The 20,466-nt window shown below is 36.1% G+C and overlaps 3 protein-coding genes across 3 annotated transcripts in view; 2 read left to right on the forward strand and 1 right to left on the reverse strand.

Annotated features, from left to right (window-relative positions):
- Positions 1–6,440, forward strand: part of LOC127881951 (PRA1 family protein 3-like) — a 140,119-nt gene extending 133,679 nt beyond the window's left edge. The window contains exon 4 of the transcript XR_008050349.1: positions 6,427–6,440. The gene's annotated coding sequence lies outside the window, so the exon portion shown is untranslated. The remainder of the gene's footprint in view (positions 1–6,426) is intronic.
- LOC127881948 (uncharacterized) overlaps positions 1–20,466 on the reverse strand; it is a 220,875-nt gene that overhangs the window by 177,914 nt on the left and 22,495 nt on the right. The gene's annotated exons all lie outside the window — the stretch shown is intronic.
- LOC127881952 (probable 28S ribosomal protein S25, mitochondrial) lies at positions 120–16,811 on the forward strand. Its single transcript, XM_052430217.1, has 4 exons — positions 120–350; positions 8,579–8,685; positions 10,858–10,948; positions 16,424–16,811. Exons 1-4 carry the CDS (start codon positions 214–216, stop codon positions 16,614–16,616), a joined length of 528 nt encoding a protein of 175 aa, XP_052286177.1. The 5' UTR covers positions 120–213; the 3' UTR covers positions 16,617–16,811.

Genomic DNA, 20,466 nt, shown 5'->3' on the forward strand with positions numbered 1-20,466 from the left:
AAAATATTTTCATAAGAAAAGAGCCAGTGTGCAATTTTATAAAAAGGTCGTACACAATATTTTCACTTACAAGAGTCAAGACTGGTAAACGCTTGATGTTATTACTTTTCAATATTGTGCAAGCGTTTGAATCTGAAGGTCATCAGCAGACTACTTTGTGTTATTGTCGGGCATGTAAATAAAATGCAAAATAAATAATTTTAATTTAAGAAAATGCCGTTTTTAAAGGGAGTAGCTCCTATTCGATATACCAAAGCGTATTTGGAAGCAGGAAAGCTTATATTGCAGCCAGAAATCCGCGTCATGACCATCAATTATAACGTTAATCAAAAGGCCAGCAGTGGAATTTAGTGAGTTCTTGGTGTATCATTGACTAGTCCAAATTTTTGACGCTCTTAAATATTAAGCTACTTTTTATATGGGTAATATTTGGAGCGTACAAAGGTTGAAAGACCAATTATGTGGTGGGGATTTTTTGTTCTTTGTCTATATTGTTGCGCAAGGATTTTGTGCGCAACATTCAAGCCCCGATATAAGACACTTAATAACAACGGATTGCAATAATATTTACATACCTGTGTAGATAATTCATTTCTCGATAATGTTCCGTAAAAATTATGTAATGACACTTTGAATTTTGCACCCCTGAGCAATTTAAATCCAACCACTATTCAATTTTTCAATATCTCTCGATTCGCTCGCTGTGTAGATATAAATCGATAACACGACCTCGATGTAAAGCATCTGGTTTAAAGTGGAAGAATAAACAGCGTAAAATACAGTTTGCGTTCGTCTGTTGTGGTGCAGCGCGTTACATAGTAAACCGATGTTATACTTTTCTGGATTAATTTAGCATTGTTTTTTTTTTCTAAATTGACAATTAAAAAGTTCTGAAATAAAGTACATCTTTTATTTTTATACTGTACATAAATAATATTGATACAGATCGTACAGTATACCGTCCTTTGTAACGTAGAATGTAAGTACATAAAACAACACAGACAGAGGTGCGAAAAAGACATGCATAAACACTTCCTGAAACTTAGAACAGTGAATAGAAACTGCACCATATCTGTTTTGAACATATGATTATTAAATCGACAAAGATTAGCATACTAGATCTAGTTAGGTAAACGTCGGTGTTAAAAGCTCATGTTAAATAAAATTACGCGTACACGTTACACCGTAATGCCTTCTTCTGATTGGTTCATATTTAAATCAGTTTCATGACATGGCTACAGGTCAGTGACTGTTTTGCGATTTAAGCAGAAGTTTAACTGAAGAATTTATGCCTTTCTAACTTCGAATCGACGATATTTGATGTAAAAATGAACTTCTGAATTAAAACTGAATGAGTTGGTAATGTTATTTTGCAATTTTACGCAAATTGATGAAAATTTAAACTTTCTGGTTTCCACCACTAAAAAGGTCCTTCAACGATGAGACGTTCCAAAGAATTTAGCCCATATAAAAAGTATCTCTAAATTCTTTGCGCGTCTTATAAATGAGACTAATCATTGACATAATTGAGTGCTTCTTGAAATTCATGTTGAATGCTTTGAGCTTTTATGAGTAGCCACTTTTCCTGTTGGTTCGGCCACCTACGTATTCAAACTCGCGCATGAGTACAATGACCGTCTGCAATATTAAGAAAAATGTGATATTTAAAAGGGAAAATATCCATGTTTCACAATAAAAATATTGGTCAACAAACATGCGTAACATCAATACACTTTCATTTTCAAGTTGACAGCTGGAAGTCAATATCTGCTAGACGTTTTCCTATAAGTTCGTGAATTCGATTGGTCGAACGCATGCGCTCTACTGTGAGGCTCTATGAGGGGAAATTGCTGAGGAAACACAGAGTCTTTCGTTTCTCTATCTTGCCATTACCTTATCCTCGATACATAATGAACTTATTTAACAAATAACGTATAAAGTATGAACATTGAACGCATTCGAATGGTATATTCAAGCGAATGTAATGAATCATTAATGATCAGCGATTGAACGATTGAACAATTAATTAACGAATGCATAACTTATAAACGGTGCAAAACAACTTTTAATTTTAACAACAGTGTGGGCAAGGGAAACTGTCTCCTCTTCTTGGCACCTATTTTGTATGGCAGAAGGAAAGGTGGACCCAATGCCCACACTCGTCGCAATGCCCCCAATTACTCTCATTTATAAAACGCGCAAAGAATTTAGAGATACTTTTTATATGGGCTAAATTCTTTGCAGCGCTTCCGTTAGTGGACGTCCGGGCGTAAATTACGCCCGAAAACGGCAGTCGTACGTCCATTATGCAAATGGTGGAAGTCCCTTGGACGTCCAATAATCCACATGTACGCTGTTTGCGAATACACAACACGCACAATGTCAACAGTAAATCGGGTTATTTAGACGGTTAACTCCGCCCAAAGACCTAAAGGTCTTTGCTCCGCCTAAGAGCTACAGTTTTCAATGAATTTCTCAGCGAGTGGTCAATATTGATTTTTCCAGCTGTCAATCACATGCTTCTTGGTAAGCATATCAGCCAATCAGCGCTTAGGCAGCAGAATACATGCTGACCCCACGTGAAGCTGTATACAATAATATTTGCCACCTCTGCGCTACGAAGTTTTTATTTAGCAATCAAATTTAATTAAGTCAACGCTTTCCTCGAGGAAGGATGGCGTGACGTTGTACATGAAGTCTTAATTTCTGCATGATTTTCATGTGTGCACGAAAAACACGGGAAATGTTTATTTGTTGCTAGAATGTTCTTATCTTTCCGTGAATAATAAAATCTGGAAATGATTTCGGATTACACGTTTGATTTATAAGCATTTGAATATACTTAAATTGAATACGTTAATTGTATACCGATTGTCATAACGCATAATGCAACAAGTAGTTATATAACGTGTTTTGAAATTGCCAAACTAAGCATATTGCATGAATGACCTGACAAGTTATATTGCGATTCGGAATTAAGTGTACTCGGTATAATTAAAAGAAAGACGCTTTTTTACACTCCAAAATTCGCTTTCACTTACGCAAACTTTTCTGAAAGGAGGTACATGAAACATTTTAGTTAAGTCGTTGATTTGTTGTAATCACTAAATATGAACGTGCTTTATGCTCTCAAATCACGTCACGTGATTAACGCATGTTCAATGGGAATTCCCCCATCCCACAATTCAATTTGTATATGCCAAAATGGCGGACGTTGCAGACGTCAATATTGGTCGTATTTTGGTTTTCAAAAATAAATCGTAATAATACTGGATTATCGGGTAATGGATAGAGTTGGAACATGTACGTATATTAAAATTCTGAAATAAAAGTGGGACTTCAAAATTTATGTTTGGGACGTCCAAAATTTTAGGCTTGGAAGTCAGGACTTCCAACTTTTAAAAGCTAACGGAAGCGCTGATTCTTTGGAACGTCTCATCGTTGAAGGACCTTTTTTGTGGTGGAAACCAGAAAGTTTAAATTTTCATCAATTTGCGTAAAATTGCAAAATAACATTACCAACTCATTCAGTTTTAATTCAGAAGTCCATTTTTACATCAAATATTGTCGATTCAAAGTTTGAAAGGCATAAATTCTTCAGTTAAACTTCTGCTTAAATCTGCAAAACAATCACTGACCTGTAGTCATGTCATGAAACTGATTTAAATATGAACCAATCAGAAGAAGGCATTACGGTGTAACGTGTACGCGTAATTTTATTTAACATGAGCTTTTAACACCGACTTTTACCTAACTAGATCTAGTATCCTAATCTTTGTCGATTTAATAAGCATATGTTCAAAACAGATATGGTGCAGTTTCTATTCACTGTTCTAAGTTTCAGTGAGTGTTTATGCATGTCTTTTTCGCACCTCTGTCTGTGTTGTTTTATGTACTTACATTCTACGTTACATAGGACGGTATGCTGTACGATCTGTATCAATCTTATTTATGTACAGTATAAAAATGAAAGATGTAATTAATTTCAGAACTTTTTAATTGTCAATTTAGAAAAAAAAACAATGCTAAATTAATCCAGAAAAGTATAACATCGGTTTACTATGTAACGCGCTGCACAGCAACAGACGAACGCAAACTGTATTTTACGCTGTTTATTCTTCCACTTTAAACCAGATGCTTCACATCGAGGTCTTGTTATTGATTTATATCTACACAGCGAGCGAATCGAGAGATATTGAAAAATTGAATAGTGGTTGGATTTAAATTGCTCAGGCGTGCAAAATTCAAAGTGTCATTACGTAATTATTACGGAACATTATCGAGAAATGAATTATCTACACAGGTATGTAAATATTATTGCAATCCGTTGATTTTAAGTGTCTTATATCGGGGCTTGAATGTTGCGCACAAAATCCTTGCGCAACAATATAGACAAAGAAGGAAAAAATTCCAACACAAATCGAATGGTTCAGCCGTTGGACGCTCCAAATATTACCTATATAAAAAGTAGCTTAATATTTGAGAGCGTCAACAAGTTGGACTATGCCCCCAATTAACGATTTTTATGTGTGGTCTCGTGTCCAGATTTGTTGGACTAAATTGTCCACATACGCAACATTTTTCGGGCTCGTCTGTGTCCGATTCGGTATCAGAGTCTTCACTAACAATGTTGGCGTGCAATTTTTGTATGCCACTTTTTGACGGCCTCGGTTTATCATCTGGCTTTGAGATGTGACGGCATTGGCATTTTTCTTGGCGTCGTACATCTCCACCTCTTCGATGTATGCATCACTTGTCATCAATTTCCCGCCTGGTTTTGGTTTTGTATTCGCCGAAATCTTTTGGCATCTGAACGTGATAGGGGTTGGCCCCTCTGTTTTTGCCCGGAGTTACTCTTCAACTGCCTGCTTGCCAGCCCGTACTGCTTGTAACTTCTGAAGAGAGTTCGAGTCTCGGAATGACTCGCATGGCATGAGCTTTTCTGAAGGCACCGCATTCTTGTTTAGTGGATACACACCGGCCTTCCTGAAGGCTGACATGATGTTCCACGGGCTAAGTGCCTTCAGGTAAGCGCATGGCTATATTGCTTAAACCATAGCCAAGCCTTGCGTAGTTTTCCGCATGTTCCACAAGCCCTAACTCTTCGTCATTTGTAAAAATGGTTTTCTTTAGGAACTTGTGAGGATCTACACGTCCACTTATCCTATCTCTTAAGGTTTGATAGGGGATGGACTATTGTATCGCCACTCGACGTACAGATAGTTTTTTCTCTTTTTTTTATCTTTGCATCCTCTACTGCTTTTAGCAAAATATCGGGGTCGTGTGATCTATACCTACCATGGTATCTCTGATGATTGGCCTACAACGTTAAAAAATCCGCGTGGCGTTAATAGGATTTTAATTGATTTCCGTGTGTATACGATAAACCCCTTAACGAGCCTCTAAAATATGACAACGCCGACCTGAGTCGATAATGTACAGTAAACTGACCTTGACAAATGCGAAAACAGGAACCCGGATTGTTCGAAAACGTACATATTGGAAATATTTTACTTAAAGGTGCTTTTTTTCAAAGGATTTTATGTTTGTGTTCATTGTGTGTGCAATTATTATGGTGACAGTACCACTCCTTACATTCTTTGTTCTCATTTTTCGGATTTTATTGACAAAGAAATATATTCGGCTTGAAACTGTATCGAATTCGGACGCGTGCAGTGCACGGTACGGCATAAAAATTACGTCATAAAAAAATTCACGAACTAATAGGAATTCACGAACCTATAGGAATGAAGGATACATACTTGCAGTACAAAGTTCTTCCTAATAAAACCAAATTCCACATAAAAAATAAGTATCAAGAATGCCTATTATATCAACCCAATACATCATAAAAAACCCAATACTTGTTATCATTGACATCAATTTGCATGTTTTTCAACTTTTTGTATGGAGAAATATGCTCAAAACAAAAAGTTGATAAAAAAATTAATTAAACCAAAAGCCAAAACTTTGAATTGATGTGTTGATCTATATTAAGGAGGTTCCAGAAATAGTCGAATAGCACGATTGGTTGATTAGGCACAGGATCTGTCTTGCCCATGTGGAGATAGTCACTTGATTAATTTCCCAAATGTTCAAATTCAGAATAGTTGGTATTGTCCATTTACACCTTTCCATGAATGGTTGACATGTTTGAAACTTGGATTAATATCATTATTCTGCGATCACACCATATCATGTTAGTTGTTTTAATTTGCACATAAGGGATATATTTATGATCTTGTTATGCCCCCGAAAGATCAGGGGCATATTGTTTTTGGTCTGTCTGTCTGTCTGTCATTCATTGTGTGTGTCACAAACTTAAACCTTGGTTAAAATTTTCCAATAACTTTTTGAATATTGTCTTGAAGATAGCAACTTGATATTTGGCATGCATGTGTATCTCATGAAGCTGCACATTTTGAGTGGTGAAAGGTCAGTCATCCTTCTAGGTCAAAAGTCAAAAAATACAATCCAAGGGAAGTAACAAGCTTTAAAAGAGAGATAATTTCTAAACCTGCCAAATGATATATTGAAATTTTATTTCAAAGCGGCACAATAGGGGGCATTGTGCTTCTGACAAACACATCTCTTGTTGTGTTTATTTATGCCGGGAAATAGTATATATGGATCATATTACCAATTAAAGTTCCGTCTGGTTCCAGGGAACAAGTTAACCTGACAAAAAAACATTGTCCATTGCAACTCCCAGCTACCCATAGGGAGTTTGATTATTGCAACTAGTGTATCACTCTTACAACTAATTACAGTTACATGTAATTGATGATTGGTTGAATAAAGAATTATTGGTTGAATAAAGACAGTGCTCGATGCACGCACATCGCGTTACCACATGCCTCTGTCCCGAATGGATGCCAAATAGACGCATGCCCCACATTTCACGTTATGGAAATTATGGAGTCATCCGCATAGAGCACATGTGTGTTTACTTCCCGAAAATGGAGAATGTTTGTGTTCATGAAATTCTTAGACACATTTATCATCAATACTGGCCAGACAGACATGAGATTTGTAAGAAATATACTGATTACTGACTACAGTAAAGGTGGCATGATTGATCGATTCAGGTGTCCTGCTTTTTGGTCAAATGTCCTGACATTTTTTATGAAATGTCCCGATATGGACCTGAAAAATTCTGGCATGTATGTGGAAGTCCCTTGGAATGATCCATAATCCACATTTAGGCTGTTTTCTGATACATGGGACATAAAATGCCAACAGTAAATCAGCTCATTCACTCGGTCCCAGTCCTGTGTCTCTGACCCTTTAAAATCGGGAAAGACATTGTACCAAAGTATGAGCATCCTAAGGGACGCATACAAAATCTAGCGGTGTTGGTCCATGTTTTGTTTAATTATCAAATGAGCATAATTATATTTTTATCAGAAACACACTCCCGCATTGTAATGTTAACGCTTTGTGTACATTCTAGCTTCAAATAAACAAAGCTCATGTATTAAGTGTGGATTCTTTTTCCCGATAGATAGAGTTGGAACAATTGTCCACTATGTATCCAGCAATCAAAACATAAGATTAAAGTGGGACTTCCAACTTAATGTCTGAGACGTCCAAAATGTATGGCTTGGAAGTCAGGACTGCCAACTCTTGAATACCAGTGGAATGCCTGGCTCTACAAATGTTGTTTCGATTAAATTTAACAATTTGTGTACCTAGTATGAAATAAATGTTTGTGTCATTCATGTTAACATATAAATACTTGCATCAAAAATCATGAATCTGCTTCAAACGTTTTTGTGATTTTTTTCATGTTATTGTTTTTCTATCTATATATACTGTCTAACTCCCCTTTCGGGTATTATCAACAGGTGCAGATGTTTGTATTTGTAGATGTAGCGATTGTTCAAATGGAAAACCCGGTCCAGTAATTCACTGTAAACTTTAGACTTCCATAAATTGGCTTACATTTGTGTTTATTGAATTCTTAACCATGGTTATCATCAATAGTGGAAAGGATTTTTTTTTTAAGTCGTGGTAATATTTGATTTAATGTTATACATACATACTTGAAAATCGGTATGTATCTAGTTATTGATACATCAGGGTTTATATGCATGTATGGTGATGACTACACAACAAAGCAATAGTCAAATATAAGAGCACTCAACTTATAAACTTATGTTTAAAATGTGTGTTTGTGGCTTGGACCCAGTTATTTGTGTAAATGAATTTCTATGAGCTGACTTGTCTCTATTTACTTATGCTCCAAACAATCACATTTTCATCGACCTTTGAATAATTGTATTAAAAACTGTATATGATGTTTATTTTTCATGTGCGTTAACATAGATTCCTCAAAATAATTGACTTATATTATCTACAATTTAGATTGTTTATTTTATATGGATCAAATTACAATTATGTATAAAGAAATGTCGTATAAAATCTTGTGTAAAGGCGAACATATATATAAACATTTTTTTTTAAATAAATTTAGCATTATCTTTCACCTGAGACAAATTGTGCCTTTTTAGATAAACATAATGACCTCTTACTTTTTAGTTGTTATATATTTAATTTCGCATTGTTTGTATTTCAGCAAATTTCAGTTTTGGCATTTACCACAGATTAAGTACAAGAACCACCAGTTGCAAATCCTGAGGTTCAAGAACATGACTCCTACACCTTTTATACAATTTTTCTTCAGTAAGTTTGGTAAAGTTAATGTATCAAAATTACATTTCCATAAATGATTAATCGGCGTGATTGTAAAATTTTATATTGTAAACAAATGTAAACTTTTAATTGGATTACTTTTTTATTAGCTCACCTGAGCACAACGGGCTCATGGTGAGCTTTTGTGATCGCCTTTTGTCCATCGTGTGTCGTGCGTCTTGCCCCGTCGACATTTGTCTTGTGAACACTCTAGAGGCCACATTTATTGTCCGATCTTCATGAAACTTGGTCAGAACATTTGTCCCATTGATACCTCGACTGAGTTCGAAACTGGGTCATGTTGGGTCAAAAACTAGGTCACTAGGTCAAAAAAAAGAAAAACCTTGTGAACACTGTAGAAGTCACATTTGATGCCCAATCTTCATGTAACTTTGTCAAAATGTTTGTCTCAATAATATGTTGGTTGAGTTAAAACATGGCCACAAGGGGGGGGGGGGGGCAGTATTCCTTATATGGCTATAGAGAAACCTTGTGAACACTCTAGAAGTCACAATTTTTGCCCAATCATCATGAAACTTGGTCAAAACATAGGTGTCATTGATATCTCGGAAGAGTTCAAAAATGGTCCAGATCGGTGAAAAACATGGCCGTCAGGGGCGGGGCAGTTTTCTCTGTATGTAATTAGTGAAAACATGTGAACACTCTAGAAGTCACATTTTTGGTCCAATGTTCATGAAATTTGGTCAGAACATGTGTTTTCTGGATATGACGGTTGAGTTCGAAAATGGTTCGGATCGGTAAAAAAGCATAGCTGCTGGGGGGAGGGAGGTCATTTTACTTATATTTATATAGTTAAAACAGCTTGTGAACACTCTAGTTTAGCATGTCAGGGAAGTAACTGCAAAATGGCTTTTGAAAAATTATGTTAAATTGACAGAGTTGTCTCCCTTTTTAAAATATTTCTCTTTAAGCACAAGAAGATTAAGTGGAATTAATTAAAAATGATAGTTTTACATTCTGGAAGATAGCAAACTTTTGAATATGTTTTTTATTGTTTGATGATTCTGTACAATATGGCATTCTTTTGTCAAACGATTAAAGCGAGACTATACGATTTTTATATGTGTTAAATTGTAATATATTGATAAATACATGTTACAATAACACAAAATAGACAAGACATTGAAGACAAATTTCATAAAATGCAGCAAAGACAAATTAGCGCCCCGAGCTGATGGTGACGAAAAGATATTTCGTACATATTTTCCTACAATAACCGAAAATTCGTCTTTTTATTAGGATCGGAGTTAGTGTTCGTGTGTCGTATGAATTAAGATTCACATCGTACATGCATGATATACATTCTGGCGAAGTCGACTGTACAGACATTTTCGATTTCAGAATTAAATATCTGGCTTTTTTCGCATTTTCGACACATGTTCTTCTTAACTTTTATTTTAAATTATATTGAAATGTATGACCTTGTAAACGCTCTAGAGGTCACATTTATTTTTCGATCATCATGAAACTTGGTGTGAAGATTTGTCCCAATGATATCTTTGATGAGTTCGAAAATGGTTTTTGTTGCTTTAAAAACATGGCCACCAGGGGCGGGGCATTTTTACTTATATGGCTATATATGGCTTTAATAAAACCTTGTTAACACTCTAGAGGCCACATTTATTGTCCAATCTTCATGAAATTTGGTCAGAAGATTGGTCTCAATGATATCTTGGATGATCAGTTTGAAAATAATTATGTTTGCTTGAAAAACATGGCTTCCAAGGGGCGGGGCATTTTTCCTTATACGGCTATACTAAAATCTTGTTAACACTCTAGAGGCCACATTTATAGTCCGATTTTCATGAAACTTGGTTCATCCCAATAATATCTTGGAAGTGTTCAAAAATGATGCCGGTTGGTTGAAAAACATGGCTGCCAGGGGGCGGGGCATTTTTCCTTATATGGCTATAGTAAAACCTTGTTAACACTCTAGAGGTTTATTTTCTGATCTTCATGAAACTTGGTCAGAAAATTTGTCCCAATAATATCTTTTTATCTCAGGTGAGCGACTTTGGGCCTTTCAGGCCTTCTTGTTTCACTTGCTTTTGAAAACATCTAAATATTATTTTAAGTGAGCATTTAAATTTTAACCAACATATCTAATTTTTACATTTAAACATTTATTGTTTGCCTTTCCAGTAAATGGAGAAAAACAAATCATTGATGTCCATGGGCGGACACAAGAAGAAATCTACGATCACATTCACAATACCTTCTGTGAACAACCTGCGTAAATATAAGTTTTTGTTGTCTTCCTGAACCATCAGCATTTAACTTCAGAATGAATTGGTTATTTGTTTGTTTTCAAGAATAGTTTAAACAACTGTTCAGCTTTATAGAAAGTATGAGGTTCATTTATTTTCATTTATAAAAAGTCACAAGCATTTCCACAAGCATACTTTGTAGAATATCACAATTTAACAATATGCTTATTGCTCGTTTGTATGAAATTGATTAACTGCTTAACATGATATCCCAGTGCTAAGATTTGATAATATTGAAGATAAATTTTAATGTGATTGACATTTTTGTAAGCTTCTATTTTGTCAGATGCTGCAAACCATCTTAATTTATACTAATGTAAAACTAACCTTGATAAAACACTAATTATCCCCCGCCATAGGCGGAGGAATATTGTTTTGGCGTTGTCCGTCCGTCTTTCCGTCCGTCTTTCCGTCCGACCGTCCGGAGCAATATCTTGAAAGTGCTTTGGCGGATTTCATTGAAACTTGGTATGAGTATATATATGGATAATAGGATGATGCACCCCAAATGGCATTGTACACCATCTGATAATAACAGAGTTATGGCCTTTTGTATCGTGAAAAAATGCTTTTTGTGTGTCCAGATCCATATCTTGGAAGTGCTTTGGCAGATTTCATTGAAACTTGGTATGAGTGTCCAGAAGCATATCGGCGGGGGATATTAATTCAACGAATTTGCTTGTTTAAAGATAATCTTGCTTAAACAGTAAATACTGTAAAAACAGCAATATTTAACAACACAAAATTAAAGGGCCCAGCTGGATAATGTGCATGTCTATGTCTTGATATATTAATTATGAATAATTTTGCTTACAAAAAGTCACATTTTGGCCATCTGACCAAACAATAAAGAACTTGTAATATTATCATTATTATTGGGTTTCAACCAAATTAAGAATAACCTAATAATCTTTATAAACATGGTCCTTGTACTTTAACCTGAGCCCATATGGCAAAAACATGTTTGTGCATTTCTTAGAAGTCATAAAATTCTGGTGACTGGGTCATTTGAAGGTAATTGTGTCTTTACTGCTGTGACTCGGTTGAGAAATAAAAAGATGTTAACATATACCCAAATAATATAAGAGTAACTTTATTTTGTTCACGTGTCAAATTGACATTTTATATTTTCCATAAACATGACCTTATTTGTTCAGGTATAGAAACTCATTTTGGCCATGTTGCAAACCATCCTACTGTCAATACTTCTTGTATGGAGGAAGTATGAATTTTTTCTGAAAGTTACCACCACTTATTTATGGTGCCTTTAGCTAGTGGAGTTTTGCTTATTTCCATCCTTGTTTTTAGCTCAGCTGTGCACAATGTGGTCATGGTAAGTTTTGGGATCCCCTTTTTTTCTGTTGTGCGGCGTGCTGCCTCAAAATTTGCCTTGTTAGCACTTTAAAAGCCACATATATTGTCCAATCTTCATAAATCTTGGTCAGAAGATTGATGCAAATGATATCTTGGACGAGTTTGAAAATAGTTCAGGTTGGTTGTAAAACTTTGTCTCAAGGGGGCTGGGCATTTTTCCTTTTATGGCTATAGTAAAACCTTGTTTACACTCTAGAGGCCACATTTATTTCCGATCGTCATGAAACTTGGTCAAAAGATTTGTCCCAATGATATCTTGGAGGAGTTTCAAAATGGTTCCTGTTGGTTGAAAAACATGGCCGACAAGGGGGCGTGGCGATTTTCATTATATGGCTATAGTAAAACCTTATTTAAACTCTAGAGGCAACACATTTATTGTCCGATCTTCATGAAATTTGGTCAGAATATTTGTCTAAATGATATCTTAAAAAAGTTGTAAGATGGTTATGGTTGGTAGAAAAACATTGCCATCAGGGGGCAGGGCATATAGTGATCGGACTGTCCGTCTGTCTGTCCGTCTTTCCGTCACACTTTGCGTTTAGGTTTCGAAAAGTGCTCATAACTTCTATGTCCCTTGAGATATAACCTTCAAATTTGGTTTGCATGTGTATATGGACAAGGCCTTTCCATACGCACTAATTTTTTTACTCCTGTGACCTTGACCTTGAACTTAGGGTCCGCGTTTAGGTTTCCAAATCTGCGTTTAGGTTCCGAAAAATGCTCATAACTTCTATGTCCCTTGAGATATAACCTTCATATTTGGTATGCATGTGTATATGGACAAGGCCTTTCCATACGGACAAATTTTTTTACCCCTGTGACCTTGACCTTGAACTTAGGGTCCGCGTTTAGGTTTCAAAATCTGCATTTAGGTTTCGAAAAATGCTCATTACTTCTATGTCCCTTGAGATATAACCTTCATATTTGGTATGCATGTGTATATGGACAAGGCCTTTCCATACGCACAAAACTTTTTACCCCTGTGACCTTGACCTTGAACTTAGGGTCCGCGTTTAGGTTTCGAAATCTGCGTTTAGGTTTCGAAAAATGCTCATAACTTCTATGTCCCTTGAGATATAACCTTCATATTTGGTATGCATGTGTATATAGACAAGGCCTTTCCATACGCACACAAATTTTGACCCCTCTGACCTTGACCTTGAAGTTAGGGTCCGCGCTTAGGTTTCGAAATCTGCTTTTAGGTTTTGAAAAATGCTCATAACTTCTATGTCCCTTGAGATATAACCTTCATATTTGGTATGCATGTGTATGTGGACAAGGCCTTTCCATAGGCACACAAATTTTGACCCCTGTGAACTTGACCTTGAACTTAGGGTCCATGTTTAGGTTTCGAAATATGCGTTTAGGTTTCGAAAAAAGCTCATAACTTCTATCAAGCGTTTATAGGGGGCATAAGTCATCCTATGGTGACAGCTCTTGTTCTTATATGGCTATTGTAAAACCTTGTTAACACTCCAGAAAATTTAAAAGCATATTTATTGACCAATCCTCATGAAACTTGGTAACATTTGATTTAGTTCTAATGAAGTCTTGTATGACTTTGAAAATGGTTTTGGTATATTGAAAAACATGGCCGCTTTGGGGTGGGACATTTTTTCCTTATTTGGCAACAGTAAAACCTTGTTAAGACTCTTAAAGTCACATTAATCGTCTAGTCTTTATTATGCTCCCCCAAAAAAATTTCGGGAGAGCATATAGTTGCTGCTTCGTCTGTCCGTCCGTCCTTCCGTCCGTCCGGCATCCGTGTGTCCGTGCGTGTGTCCGTCCGTGCACAATTTTTGTCCGGGCTATTTCTCAGCAACTTATGACCGGAATTCAATGAAACTTTATGGGAAGCTTCACTACTAAGAGGAGATTTGCATATTATCAGCGGGTTCTGGTCGGATGATTTTTCACAGAGTTATGGCCCTTTGAAATTTTCCATTAACTGTACATACAGTGCAATTCTTGTCCGGGCTATTTCTCAGCAACTAATGACCGGAATTCAATGAAACATTATGGGAAGCTTCACTACCAAGAGGAGATGTGCATATTATCAGGGGGTTCTGGTCGGATAATTTTTCACAGAGTTATGGCCCTTTGAAATTTTCCATTAACTGTACATATAGTGCAATTCTTGTCCGGGCTATTTCTCAGCAACTAATAACCGGAATTCAATGAAACTTTATGGGAAGCTTCACTACCAAGAGGAGATGTGCATTTTATCAGCGGGTTCTGGTCGGATGATTTTTCACAGAGTTATGGCCCTTTGAAATTTTCCATTAACTGTACACATAGTGCAATTCTTGTCCGGGCTATTTCTCAGCAACTAATGACCGGAATTCAATGAAACTTTATGGGAAGCTTCACTACCAAGAGGAGATGTGCATATTATCAGCGGGTTCTGGTCGGATGATTTTTCACAGAGTTATGGCTCTTTGAAATTTTCCATTAACTGTACATATAGTGCAATTCTTGTCCGGGCTATTTCTCAGCAACTAATAACCGGAATTCAATGAAACTTTATGGGAAGCTTCACTACCAAGAGGAGATGTGCATATTATCAGGGGGTTCTGGTCAGATGATTTTTCACAGAGTTATGGCCCTTTGAAATTTTCCATTAACTGTACATATAGTGCAATTCTTGTCCGGGCTATTTCTCAGCAACTAATGACCGGAATTCAATGAAACTTTATGGGAAGCTTCACTACCAAGAGGAGATGTGCATATTATCAGCGGGTTCTGGTCGGATGATTTTTCACAGAGTTATGGCCCTTTGAAATTTTATATAAAAAAAATGACGTTTCCTTTTATCTGAATATATAGTGCAATATTGTGACAAAAAAACCTTTGGGGAGCATCACCCGTCTCCGACGGTTTCTTGTTGAACTTGGTTAGAACATTTTTTATAATGATATCTTAGATTATTTAGACAATTGTTCAGGTCTGTTGAAAAGCATGGCCACCAGGGCGCAGGGCATTTTTTCTTATATGGCTGTAGTAGAACCTTGTTAACACTTTAAAAGTCACATTTATACAGTCTAAACCCGATGGCTCGAACTCGTTGGGACTGAAAACAAAAGTGCGATCCATGTGGAATCTGAGCCAACTTATTTCGAATATACTTTTGTTTGCTAACACGAATCTGCAATAAATTTGCATCTCAAGTTGAAGATTATTTGTACGGCCTTAACTCTGTACTTTCTACTTTCTGCCATTAAATTAATAAGAACCAAATGTTTACTTAATACTTTAATTAATCAATATATTAAAAAGTTACACATATAATATAAAAAAACTTGTAAGAATGAGCACTAAGAATTGACGCAGTTGTTCCTGACATAAAAATACTGCATCTACAAAAAAAACGCCGTATATTATACACCATGTCATCTTTTACTCAAACCAATTTACAATTGAGTCCTTGACATGTTTGCAACTGATGTGACATAAATTATGGCATGATTTTAATCAAGCACTCCTTGTCGATTAACAGCTTTGTGCAACTCAAAGCGAGTTCGAGCCAAACAAACAAAAGTAACTGTGAAAATTATGACTGGGACCGTGAAATCAGTTTAAGCGCTCTGATAATGGGATTTGTGAATTCGAGCCATCCCTAAGATATTTATATGAATAAATTGCAATAAAAAATCGGTGCTTGGTTGAGAGTTGGAGCCACGCCACCAGTTGGAGCCATCGGGTTTCAACTGTTGTTCAATCTTCATGACTTGGTCAGAACATTTGTTTATATGATATCTTGGGCTGCACAGAACTGGTCAGTTTATTTGTATTTAAGGTGAGCGACTTTGAGCCATTCAGGGCCTCTTGTTTAAGGAGCTACATTCACATGTATATAGGCCATACATGTCATGCAAAAAAAGTCACAACGTATGACAGTCTGGTCAGGAGCCCTGTTGTATGCTCTAAAATCAGGCATGTTTTTGTGGTCTCATTTGCGGACATTGCAGCTCCTAATCAGACTGTGCGGATGCGCAGGCTAGTCTTGCTCTACATCAACCACATATGGAATAAGACCCATTATGGCTCATGTTCTCCTTTGTTTTCAGTGTTGTTAAGCCCTATTATGAGGAGAGGAAGAAGGACTGTCTGTTTAATCCAGCCAACTTTGGCTACCACTGCAGACATTGGTGTATTTGTGAGATTCCTGGACAGGTGCCTTGCCCCGGCTACTCCAAACTGCCTGACAATATGAGAGCAAAAAAGAATAAAGAAATGCAGGAGCAAGAGAAGGCGACATAGACAGAAATGCTTAAGTTGTGTGAATTTGAAATGAGTATTTGTTCTTTAAATATTCTTTATATGTTAAACAAGATTATATGGGAAATTATTGTATATGTCATTTTTATAGAAAAACAATGTTTCCCTCATATACATTTCAAGTTTGAAAGATTCAGTTTTCAATGAATGAAGTAATAAAATGATAACACTTGCAAACATTTTTATCTTTATTTACCATACCAATTGTTTTTGCACAGATAATCTGGAGCAGCATCGTTCATATTTATCTCACATTTAAGTTTCCTTTTAATATAGTTGTTTTATCGAAAAAATGTTCATTTCTTGATTTTTCTTCTGGTCACAATATTTAGATTCACAAAAATCTAGAATCTAGACTCCTTGATTATGTTTATTGTAGGCAATCTCTGCAAATCATATTTAGATTGTTAACCCATAAAATATTTTTCCTAACTGTTAATCAATGACTTTTGTATGCATATAATTGTGTCATTCAATTACAGGGACTAGACATATTAATGTTTGTCATCCTTTTGCAGACTCTGATCTTTAGTTTTACATACTTTATCTAAATGTTTTTCATGAACATATGATTTCCAAAATGAAATTTTGAACTTCCTGGCCTCTGTTTTTGGTGGATTACAAAGTTTCGACATTATATTGCATGTACATGACATCATGATGAACATCGCAATTTTCACTAGCAATTTTCATAACTTCTCTTAAGTATGTTTATAGATATTATTTCACTTCAGTCGTGTTTTACTTAAAACAGATTTTTTTAAGACCTATAATTGGAAACTTGGAATAAATATTATCAGGACTGGCACTTTTGACATGTACAGTCCACTCTCGTTATCTCGAAGTCGGCGGGAACAAGAAAAAATATCGAGATAACGAGAGTTCGAGATATCCGATAAGGCGTTTTCAAAGAAAAAATGAGACGACAATTTACCTTGTTTTTAACATCTAAATACCTGCTAAGTGGTCTAACTAAAGCCGTCACCGTGTGGCATACTACTCTCTACCTGATATATATATACGCGTTTTTACAAGGCAAGATCAATTTTGCTATTTAAATGCTTAAAATGACGTTTTAAGTATTACAGAATTGCATGAACACATGCGGTTATAATTTTTCTAAACTGTCGATTAAACAGCCGGTAATGTTGATATTTAAAGTTATGATGTAATTGACCTCCAATCAAGACGAGGGTTTTCCATCTGAACAAGCGTAAATCACGTTCCGGAATACTGAACTGTACATGTACATTTTGTAGTTTGAAATATTCTTTCAAGTAAGCCATGATAATGACTTATGGAGTTCAAGGATAGAACAACACTCTGTAAATTTGCAACGGTTTATATACGCAAAAATATAACTCAATGCATTTTGAAATGTTGTTGGTAAAAACAAATAGTCTTTCGGCATTTCGGCAGGCTGTGTATTAATTGCAGTTAATTGATGTTAAAAAGTGACAGTTAAAGTGACAGGCCTTACTCAAGTGTTAATGGCTAACGACGTTACACACATGTGATCAGTGATGCAATTAACGGATCAATTTCCTACCGCACAGTATCGGGAGCAGCCGGGCGAAGCGAGACGGTGAAGTATCAAAGAAAAATTTTCTCACCTTTTGCCGACACTGGGGCAGTTATTCGCACTTCGAGATAAACCACAGTAAATACATGTAAAATCGGGACTCAGGACAAAATTTTATATCGACATCGAATTATTCGACATAACGAAAATCGAGATAAGCGATGTTTATTTATATAGAAAAAGAAGGGAAAAAAATGGGACATTGAGCTTACTTCGACATATCGAGAATATCGAGATATGCGATGTCGAGATAACGAGAGTGGACTGTATTATTGGATGAATGGAACCACCCAATGATTGAATTCACCACCATAATTATATAAGATTTGTTTAAGAAAAAATCTTGTATTATGGCTCAGTATTTACAGTATGTAAACAGCTTGGAGGCCCTCATTTGCAACTGTTTGATTTTTGAAGTCATAAGCTTTTTTTATGCTCCCCCAAAATTTTTTGGGGGAGCATATAGTCGTTGCTTCGTCTGTCCTTGCGTGTGTCCGTCCGTCCGTGCAAAATTTTTGTCCGGGCTATTTCTCAGCAATTAATGACTGGAATTCAATTAAACTTTATGGGAAGCTTCACTACCAAGAGGAGATGTGCATATTATCAGCCGGTTCTGGTCGGATGATTTTTCACAGAGTTATGGCCCTTTGAAATTTTCCATTAACTGTACATATAGTGCAATTCTTGTCTGGGCTATTTCTCAGCAACTAATGACTGGAATTCAATTAAACTTTATGGGAAGCTTCACTACCAAGAGGAGATGTGCATTCTATCAGCTGGTTCTGGTCGGATGATTTTTCACAGAGTAATGGCCCTTTGAAATTTTCTATTAACTGAACATATAGTGCAATTCTTGTCCGGGCTATTTCTCAGCAACTAATGACCGGAATTCAATGAAACTTTATGGGAAGCTTCACTACCAAGAGGACATGTGCATATTATCAGCAGGTTCTATAGTCAGATGATTTTTCACAGAGTTATGACTCTTTGAAATTTTCCATTAACTGTACATATAGTGCAATTCTTGTCTGGGCTATTTCTCAGCAACTAATGACTGGAAGTCAATGAAGCTTTATGGAGAGCTTAACTACCTTAAGGAGATGCGCATGTTATTTGTGGGTTCTGGTTAGATGATTTATTTAGAGAGTTATGGCCCTTTGACATTTATGTTGCTAAACCATCCATCGTATTATTTTGTCCAAAGTTATGCCCCTCCCTGGCGTTTCCTTTTATCTGAATATATAGTGCAATATTGTGACCAAAAAAAACTTTGGGGAGCATCACCCGTCTCCAATGGTTTCTTGTTTTACTTCAAAGCAAGACGTATAGCAATCATATTGTCAATCCTTCTGTGTGTTTGTCAGTGAAGAGTACTTTGAAGCATGGGAAGAATTCTGATGAAACTTAATTTATGATAGAGTGCTTTAAGGGGCATTGCAGAGTGGTGCAAGAACCATTACTCTTCAGGATTTACAGAAACCTTGCCATTTAGTGTATTTTCTTGCACAAAAATGCCTGAGTATTTTAGGTACTAGTATCTTAATAAACTTCATTGATAAATGACATTTAGAGAAAGTGCCTAGTAAAAGAACCACAACTCTCTTGACTGTATTTTTGGAGGTCTTGACTTTTTTATTGCATGCATTGTCTTTTTTTTTGTTTTGAGCATAACAAAGATAGAAGTGAATGTGTTCAAATGAACCTTTATATAAATAGTGTGTGTGTGCTCAAGTTTATGAGGTTCTTCTGCTCCTGATGCTGCATTATGTGTGGTTCCAGAGTTTTTTTCAAGCTCTCCCACTTAATTATTTTAGAAGACTCGCCAAAGTTTGGAAATATTTTTAATGAAAGCTGCGATTTAATGCTATTTTTATGCCCCCTTTTATGTCCGTCTTTCCGTCACACTTTGCGTTTAGGTTTCGAAAAATGCTCATAACTTCTATGTCCCTTGAGATATAACCTTCATATTTGGTATGCATGTGTATATGGACAAGGCCTTTCCATACGCATACAAATTTTACTTGTGACCTTGACCTTGAACTTAGGGTCCGTGTTTAGGTTTCAAAATCTGCGTTTAGGTTTCAAAAACTGCTCATAACTTCTATGTCCCTTGAGATATAACCTTCATATTTGGTACGCATGTGTATATGGAAAAAGGCCTTTCCATACGCACACAAATTTTTACCCCTGTGACCTTGACCTTGAAGTTAGGGTCCGTGTTTAGGTTTCAAAATCTGCGTTTAGGTTTTG

This window comes from Dreissena polymorpha, chromosome 5, assembly GCF_020536995.1.
Source record: "Dreissena polymorpha isolate Duluth1 chromosome 5, UMN_Dpol_1.0, whole genome shotgun sequence".
NCBI lineage: Eukaryota > Metazoa > Mollusca > Bivalvia > Myida > Dreissenidae > Dreissena > Dreissena polymorpha.